The sequence below is a fragment of the Chelonoidis abingdonii genome, chromosome 11 (genome assembly GCF_003597395.2).
Source record: "Chelonoidis abingdonii isolate Lonesome George chromosome 11, CheloAbing_2.0, whole genome shotgun sequence".
NCBI lineage: Eukaryota > Metazoa > Chordata > Testudines > Testudinidae > Chelonoidis > Chelonoidis abingdonii.
The window spans coordinates 6,795,600-6,805,013 of NC_133779.1; the positions used below are offsets into that span (position 1 = coordinate 6,795,600).

The 9,414-nt window shown below is 50.3% G+C and overlaps 1 protein-coding gene across 1 annotated transcript in view; it reads right to left on the minus strand.

The window, feature by feature from the left end:
- Positions 1–5,881, minus strand: part of LOC116835245 (very-long-chain 3-oxoacyl-CoA reductase-like) — an 11,952-nt gene extending 6,071 nt beyond the window's left edge. Inside the window, exons 1-4 of the mRNA XM_032797943.1 lie at positions 5,837–5,881; positions 5,110–5,190; positions 1,518–1,583; positions 638–787 (exon numbers count right to left, since the gene is read on the minus strand). Coding sequence (XP_032653834.1) covers positions 638–787; positions 1,518–1,583; positions 5,110–5,190; positions 5,837–5,881 — 342 coding nt within the window. The remainder of the gene's footprint in view (positions 1–637; positions 788–1,517; positions 1,584–5,109; positions 5,191–5,836) is intronic.
- Positions 5,882–9,414: the final 3,533 nt, after the last annotated feature.

Here is a 9,414-nt window from a genome sequence, read left to right on the forward strand (position 1 = left end):
ATTTCCTTTTACAGAAACCATGTTGACTATTGCTCAACAGTTTATGTTTTTCTATGTGTCTGACAATTTTATTCTTAACTATTGTTTCGACTAATTTGCCCGGTACCGACGTTAGACTTACCGGTCTGTAATTGCCGGGATCACCTCTAGAGCCCTTTTAAAATATTGGCGTTACATTAGCAAGTAGTTCAGCTCAGCAAGCAGGTGCTTGGGGCGGCCAAGGGGAAGGGGTGGCACGTCAGTCTTTTCAGCAGCAATTCGGCGGGGGGTCCCTTGGTCCCTCTCGGAGGGAAGGACCTGCTGCTGAATTGCCACCAAAGAAGATAGTGGTGCGGTGGAGCTACTGCTGAATTGCCGCCAATTGCTGCTTTTTTTTACCCCCTCCCGCCACTTGGGGTGGCAAGAACCCTGGAGCCGGCCCTGATTCTCACTATTCCCTTGTAGCTTTTACAGCTGAATTTTATTTGGCTTACTTGTTCATTTTTAACATTTAGTGGCTGCTGTCAGAAGCTTCACTCCTTGAGCTGCCCCCCCCCCGCCCGATGCCCCACCGGCTAAACTGACCTGCACAGAGCGGGAGAGCAGCCAGACCAGACACTCCCCCTCATTCTCCAATGCCCCCATCTGCCAGACTGACCTGCACAGAGTGGGAAAGGCAGCCAGATGTCCTGCTACTGATGCCCACTGTGTTCAAGGCCTCATGAGCGAAGTTTTCTGCTGTCTTCACAAAGCGGTTGGGTTTGATGTAGTTGGTCATGTTTGTGGAAACAAAGAAAGGCAGGACACTCTAGAGGGGGCAGAGGGGAGACAGACAGTTAGTGCCTGTTCTATTGCATTCTGGCATAATCTGTAGGCTCAGTCTGCCTGCCAGCCAGATATCAGAGTTGATCCTTCACAAGGCTGGCAGCGAAGGCCCAATCACCTTCACTATGAAGTCACAAGAGTCTCCCACCTCAGGCCTGACTACTGCAGCCACAGAGGAAGGGACGATGCTAGTCACAGCTCATCTCAGTCACTCCTGGTTGGAGAGGTCACGTTAGAGCCATGCAAGAGGGCTATTTTCCCCATGGGTGAGCATGCTAACTCACGGTCCATGGAGGGAGAAAAGGAATCAGGAATAGAGCATGGGCTTCTGACACAACACAGCAAATCCCCTCTGACCTGAGGAGGGGCAGAGAACAAGGAATAAGCTTCTGTCTCACAGCAGGGCAGAGCACCAATGGCCAGATTTTCATAAGTGCCCCGCACCCAGCAACCCCCATACAGAGAATCCCCCTTCCCCTCCTGCTTCCTTCTCCCCGCCCCAGAGAGTAATGGAGAATCCCTTCCCCACCTCTACGCAGGGAGCTGCTGAATGCCAGCAACTGGCAGTGGAAAGTGCTGCCTGCGCATGGAGCAGTGGAGCATGGCAAGCACAGACAGCTCCATCCCCAGACACCTCCCGCAACTGCTGGCCCCAAACTCCAGAGTGCTCCTTGCCCTTGCGCCCAAGGGGAGAAGGTCTCATTGCTCTGTACCTGCACTAGGATGCCCTGGGAGCGGTACTCGGCCTCCAAGCCTCTCGAGAAGAAATCTACAAATCTCTGTAATGGAGAGAAAAGGGAAATGAAGCCACAGGACTGCAATGGAGCAGGAAAGGGGGTGGGAGAAGGAGACATGTCACAATAAATGGTGACAAGGGAGCTAGGAAACCTCAAGAGCAGATCCTGAAAGGATGGGTGGCTGAAACAAGGCCCATTGCTCTGGCTCTCATGGGTAACTGGTGACTAGCACAAGGCTGTAACAGGAGAGCTGCTTTGCAACTAATGGAGACCAAGGGAGAGTGTTTTCCAAACCCACCCCTTATACCGAGACAGGATTTTCAGGTGCTTCAAGGAAGGAGAAGAACACACTTGTTTGTCTAAGCGATTGGCTGAACAAGAAGTAGGACTGAGTGGACTTGCAGGCTCTAAAATTTTAGATTTTTATTTCCGAGTGTAGTTATGTTTTTTATACATAATTCTACATTTGTAAGTTCAACTTTCATGATAAAGCAATTGCACTACAGTACTTCTATTAGGTGAATTGAAAAAAATACCATTTCTTTTGTATTTTTACAGTGCAAATACTTGTACACGTTGTATTCTATGTTGTAATTGAAATCAATATATTTGAAAAAGTAGAAAATATCCAAAACTATTTAAATAAATGGTATTCTATTATTGTTTGACAGTGTGATTTATCACATTTTTTTTTTAATCTCACTATTAATTTTTTTTAATCACTCTAGTAGCCAAACAACCAGGTTGATACTGATAGTTGCTGGGACCAAAATGGTGAGCACGGTACTGGCAAGGACTGCAGAAAAGATTCTCTGACATCAGAGTCCCGGTGTAAGAAAAGCGATGGTGCCAGGAGGAGGTACACAGGAAGATTACATAACTTTTGGTCCCTGGCAGTATCAGTCAGTACAAGGGCTGGCAGTGCTTCTACTAATACAGCCCAAAATGCCGTTGGCCTTCTTGGCAACAAGGGCACACTGCTGCCTCATATCCAGCTTCTCATCCACTATAATCCCCAGGTCCTTTTCTGCAGAACCACTGCTTAGCCAGTCAGTCCCCAGCCTGTAGTGGTGCATGAGATTCTTCCTTCCTAAGTGCAGGGCTCTGCACTTATCCTTGTTGAACCTCAGATTTCTTTTGGCCCAGTCCTCCAATTTGTCTAGGTCACTCTGGACCCTATCCCTACCCTCCAGCGTATCTACCTCTCCTCCTAGCTTAGTGTCATCTACGAACTTGCTTAGGGTGCAATTAGTCCCACCGTCCAGATCATTAATAAAGACGTTGAACAAAACTGGCCCCAGGACTGACTCCCTGGTGCACTCCGCTTGACCCCCGGGGAACTTCACTCTGCCAGCTAGACATCATTGATCACTACCTGTTGAGCCCGACAATCTAGACAGTTTTCTATCCACCTTATAGTCCACCTAATATCCCCATTCTGTTCATTCCCTCCCAAGCACCTGGCATTGGCCACTGTTGAAGACAGGATATGAGGATAGCTTGACCATTGGTCTGACTGAGTATGGCTGTTCTTATGAGAGGATCCAGCAGCCTGTCTGGCTGAAGGATAAGAACCCTGGAGAGAGGTCAGGAGAAGTAATTTCCCATGGAGGGCTTGCTGTTACTCTTGGGATCTTAGTGCAGGGCAGGGTGATTTATGGAGCACCTTAGGGACCACTTCCTGGTGAAAATGCTGGAGGAACCACCTAGGGGCCGTGCTCCTCTCGACCTGCTGCTCACAAACAGGGAAGAATTGGTAGGGGAAGTAGATGTGGGTGGCAACCTGGGCAGCAGTGACCATGAGATGGTCGAGTTCAGGATCCTGACAAATGGAAGAGAGGAGAGCAGCAGAATACAGACCCTGGACTTCAGAAAAGCAGACTGACTCACTCAGGGAACTGACAGGCAGGATCCCCTGGGAGGTTAATATGAGGGGGAAAGGAGTCCAGGAGAGCTGGCTGTATTTTAAAGAAGGCTTATTGAGGGCGCAGGAACAAACCATCCCAATGTGCAGAAAGAATAGCAAATATGGCAGGCAACCAGCTTGGCTTAACAGTGAAATCTTCGCTGAGCTTACACACAAAAAGGAAGCTTACAAGAAGTGGAAACTTGGACAGATGACTGGGGAGGAGTATAAAGATATTGCTCAATCATGCAGGAGTGTAATCAGGAAGGCCAAGGCGCAACTGGAGTTGCAGCTAGCAAGGGATGTGAAGGGTAACAAGAAGGGTTTCTACAGGTATGTTAGCAACAAGAAGGTGGTGAGGGAAAGTGTGGGACCCTTACTGAATGGGGGAAGCAACTTAGTGACAGATGAAGTTGAAAAAGCAGAAGTACTCAATGCTTTTTTTTTGCCTCAGTCTTCACAGACAAGGTCAGCTCCCACACTGCTGTCCTGGGAATACAGTATGGGGAGGAGGTGAGCAGCCCTCGGTGGTGAAAGAACAGGTTAAGGACTATGTAGAAAAGCTGGACATGCACAAGTCCATGGGTCCGGATCTAATGCATCTGAGGGTGCTGAGAGAGTTGGCTGATGCGATTGCAGAGCCATTGGCCATTATCTTTGAAAATTTGTGGTGATCAAGGGAGGTCCCGGACGATTGGAAAAAGGCAAATATAGTGCCCATCTTTAAAAAAGGGAAGAAGGAGAATCCAGGGAACTACAGACTGGTTAGCCTCACCTCAGTCCCCAGAAAAATCATGGAGCAGGAGGAGAGGAAGGTGATCAGGAACAGTCAACATGGATTCACCAAGGGCAAGTCATGCCTTATCAACCTGATTGCCTTCTATGATGAGATAACCGGCTCTGTGGATATGAGGAAAGCGGTGGATGTGATATACCTTGACTTTAGCAAAGCTTTTGATATGGTCTCCCACAGTATTCTTGCCAGCAATTTAAAGAAGTATGGGCTGGATGAATGGACTATAAGGTGGATAGATAGCTGGCTAGATTGTCAGGTCAACAGGTAGCGATCAAAGGCTCAATTTCTAGTGGCAGCTGGTATCAAGTGGCATGCCCCAGAGGTCAGTCCTGGGGCTGGTTTTGTTCAACATCTTCATTAATGATCTGGATAATGTGATGGATTGCAGTGAAGGGCAATGAAATGAATCCAGGGGGGGGGCACATGACTTAATAGAGAGGCGACGGGTACGGGCTTATTTAGTATTAGAAGAGAAGAGGGAGGGAGGATTTTGATAGCAGCGTTCAACTACTTGAAGGGGTTCCAAAGAGGATGGAGCTCAGCTGTTCAGTGGTGCAGATGACAGAACAAAGGAGAAATGGTCTCAAGTTGCAGTGTGGAGTCTAGGCTGGATATTAGGAAACTACTATTTTTCACTACGGAGGGGAAGTGACGCACTGGAATGGGTTCCCTAGGAGGTTGATCCTTCCTTAGAGGTTTTAAGGTCAGGCTGAAAAGCCTGCTGGATGATTTAGTTGGGGTTGGTCCTGCTTCAGCGGGCTGGACTAAGATGACGCTCTGAGGTCTCTTCCATCCCTGTATTCTATGAATTCTATGGGAGAGGAAAGGTGGTTAGGACAGGGGGCACAGGGTGTAATTTTCCTTACCTTGGTAGCACTGTACACTGTGACCAGTGGTTGGGGTGGTGCCCGCTGCGAGAACAGGTTTAATTGAATGATCCCTTCTTCCTGCATGAAGAGAAGAACTCTGTGTGAGGATGGCCCCAGAGAGCACCAGGAAAAAGGAAAGAGGTTGTGCTTCCTTGGCCCAGGCCAGGCAACCAGCTGGGGCAGAAAGGGAAGAACCATCGCTGAAGCAGGGGAGAGGGAAGCCATGCCCAGGAAGGCTTGATCAGTTGCATGGACAAGGTCACTAAAGACGGATGCCACCCAGAGGCACACAGACGGCACCAACTGCGCGCTGCTGTCAGGGCAGACCCGGTGCACGGGGCTCCCTATAAAAGAAAAGTACCGAGGAACAGTCAGTTCCTGCAGCTTGTACCTGGTGAGCATCTGGGCAGGACCATCCTAGTCATCTGCAGAAGAGGCATCGGTGAACATGAGAGGCCTGCACACAGCCTGCCAGCAATGCCCGCAGACAGGGGCCATCATCAGCTCCTCCCTGCCCTTAGCAAGCCTTGCCCACAATGGCAGATTGTCCTCCCTTCACCAAACAGCCGACACCCTCATTACGGCCTGCCCTGCCCCCACAGCTATGCCCCCCGCCGTCAGCAGAGGCCCAACGCAGGGACAGTCCTTATGCTCTGCCATCCCCACCAGCCACACACCTCTGAACATGACAAGCCTCATGCCTCCCAAATCATCCCCCCGGCACCTCTTTCCCTCGTATAGGTGTTGTCCTGTGTCCGTCCTCTCCCATTAGCGCCAACACTGCCCATCCTCATACTCTCCTTCCTTTCGCCACCGGCCCTTCGCTACCCAAAACTGGAACTGGCTCTCCCCCTTGTAAAGACAGGCCTTTGTCTGCAGCATTAAAAGAGCAGCCGAGCAAGCCATTAGCTGAGAAGCAGGAAGTCACATTCTCACATTCCATCTGAGTTACTTTAAAAACGATGTAATATCAGCTGTTAAGGAGAACCCCTCCCTAAATAGCACCACTATCACCAGGGAAAGCACAAGATTTAAGTATGGTTAACAAAACTTAGTTTGACAAGCAGCCTTCTGCAAGACATCACTGTATTCAATAGCTGGGTTGGGAATCCTCATTTCTTCAATTGTTTGTCACTAATGGTCTCCACTTCCCTGTTGTTTGTCTGTATGGGCTCTGTCCTGTTCTTTGATTGTCTGTCTGTTGCATAATTAATTTTGCAGGGTGTAAATAAATTAGGTGGTGGGGTAGGATTGGTTAGAGAATTGTTATAACCACCTAACACAGTGTAACGTTTGAGTATAATGATTGGTTTTAAGGTACAGCTAAAACAGGGCTCAAAACTTCACCAAAAAGAAAGTTCTTGGATTAGCTCAGGACACAGCCCCAAAAGATAGAGCTGCCAGATCTAACATCCTGCATGATACGGTGCAGAACTGGAGTTCCCAGATGGACCGAATCTGACTGGCAGCAGGAAGTCATCTGTCTTACAGGGAGTGGTGAGCACTGCATTGTAATGTGTGCACTCTGCTTCTGGTGATTGGTTTAAATAAGGATAAGGGTATTACTGTGTTAAGGCTCGTTCCTGGTAAAAGTCCAAAAACCTCAGGGTTATGCTGAGCCTTTAGGGGGGGACTGGGTAAGGTGGGTCCTGAAGTGTGTGATCACAGAATTTTGTACGTGTAACACCCTGAGTTTCCCAGGTTTATCGGTTCCGGTATGCCCCCTGTAAAGAAACAAGAGAAAGCCACCGAAGCTGCTAAAGATGCCAGCTTATTTCACTACCTTTGTCACTGAGAGCGTGTTGCAATTCACCATATCTGACAGAGTCTGAAGGGAGAGGGAGTGAAGCAAAAGAAATGACTTCTTGCATTGTCACACACAGCAATGAGATTGCCCCCTGCATGGGCAGGTAGCACTTTCATCTTGTCATATACATGGTCGTGGTTATTGTGGTGGGTAAGCATCCAGCCACTGTACTGACACATCAAGACAGCCACGTCCCACTGAGCTCACAGTCTAAAGAAGAAAGACAGCATAGTTTAACATAGCTTCAGAGGGAAAGGGTGATCAGATCACTCAGATACTGGCAGTTAGGGGCAGATCTTAAAGGTATTTTGGGCCTGAAGTCAGATAGCACCTTAGGGCATTTTCAAAAGCCGTCTCCCACTGTTTTCAGTGAAACCTGAAGCCCAAGGCCCAGACAAAATTGCTGCCACCTGTTGTCCCAGGAGCTAGACAGGGCACTTCTAGGGATGGAGAGAATGAGGGGGAGCAGGAGGCAGATTTAGGGGTTGGGGCACAGGGGGATGTGGAGCAGGTCAAGGCTAAGGGGTACAGAGGAAAGCGTATGGGAGATGGAAGGATCAAATGGCAACGCATCACGATAGGAGAGGAGGATTCCCCGCAAGCAGCCCAGGGGAAGGCCAGTGTCAGAGAGGTGCAACATTTAGAATCGCAGGTGGTCGCCTAGGGTGTCTGGCAATTTGGAAGCGGCAATTTTCTTCGGCAGCGACTGGATCTTCAACGCACTGTCGCCGCCAGCATTTAGGCGGAGGAGTGAGGCAGGGGAGCGCAGGGAGGGCCCGCCTGCAGCAAATAAGGGGGGGGGCGGCACACAGGGGAACTCCCCCCCGCTCACCCCTCCTCAAGCACGACACGCTGTGCCGCTTCACTTTCCATCTCCAGGCTGCGGTGCTAAGCTGATTGGTGCCGCAAGCCTGGAGGTGGAGAAGTGAAGCATCACGGCGTGCTCGTGCTCGGAGCAGGGTGAGCTGGGGCAGGAGGGGGCCTCAGGGAGAGGGTGGGAGCTGCGCATAGGGGGCGCCTCAGGGCGGAGGGGGAGAGCTGCCGCGGGGGAGGAAGGTGCGCCTCAGGGCGGGGGCGTGAGGAGGGCACAAGGTGAAAGTTTCGCCTAGGGCACAAAACATCCTTGCACCAGCCCTGGCCAGTGTTGCTTATTCTCATGAATCAATTGCAAGTCACAGGATTTTGTGTCTGCAGGAGGAGCTGTCGTGATGATGCAAGAAGCTCTTCCAGTCCCACAGAGTTTCCAGGGCTGGGCAGAGCTGTGGGCGACAGCCTTAGTGGTGAGCACACAGACCTGCCTTGCCACTTCGCCCTGCTTTCACATATGGTCCTAGAGCAGAGCGTGCGCCCTGGGGCAGTGCAGGGCCCTGCCTCCCACTGCTTTGAGACTTCGCCTCTACTTGGGAACCAACTCCAGGACACTTCTACGTGGGAGAGGAGAAGCCCTCAGGCAGCAACTTGGCAGCGGAGATGGCAGTTGGGGAGGTGGTGCTGCTGGGTCCAGGGAAGGGGACAACTCCAGGTCAGTGAGCCAAGATTTGGGGGAGTCGAGATGAAATAAGAAACAGCTGGCAGTTCGCCTGTCTCAGAGGTGAGGAGAGCATGAGCTGGAGCTCCATCTTAGGAGCCAAGGAGAGGAATGCACTTCTGCGTGCAGTCAAGTCAAATGAAATTCACACAGACGATGGCAGAATAGCAGAGCAAGTTAAGACAAAGCACAGATTAAAAAAACCTATGGTTTGATGTCTTTAAATTCTCATGATTTGCATGCCCTAGCTCGTGACCATTCGTCTCTTCAGATTGGCAGTTCTGGAGAAGGGCCAGGGACTTCATGAAATCCACCAGGGACTCTGCTACTGCTTTTAAGTGGAAGTCACTCCCCTACTACAGTGATGGCCAGCAGTGCAAAACCCTGAGAAAGACATAGGGCTTAAATTCAGCCGGAGCCATCTGGAGGGAAGCTCTGGTAAATATTTTTTAAACCCGCAGAAGCCCTGGTGTGGCCCCATACCCCAATGAAGCCCCGAGCCCCTGCAGCCCCCCTAAGTCCCGAGACCCCCATCCTGTCACTGAAGCCCAGAGCCCCAAAGAGGGGGCGGGGGAGCCTGGGGAACTCCGGGAAATAATCTGAGAATTTAAGCTCTGAAGAGACAGATGAGGTGATCGCTTGTGGGGACTATATAAGCAGTGCTCTATGCACTTCCTGTGTGAGGCCAAGAACCGGGGTAGACCTGAGGTGAGTCTCCTCTGTACAGAGTGGCAAAAGGACAGTGGCTAAGGGCGTGGAATGGGACCAGCACAGACTGTGTGAGCCACAGTAAGGGTCCAAAGGGACTCACCTTGATACAGAGGTGAAGGGATAAAGAGATTATTGTCAAATAATATGAAAGCCACAAGGGGACTCTGATGAAATTCAGTATTGCCTTTGAGACTTTGTTACACTAGGCCCCGAAGATGATGTGAAATAGAGGCTGAGCTGCATGCCCCATGGAGAC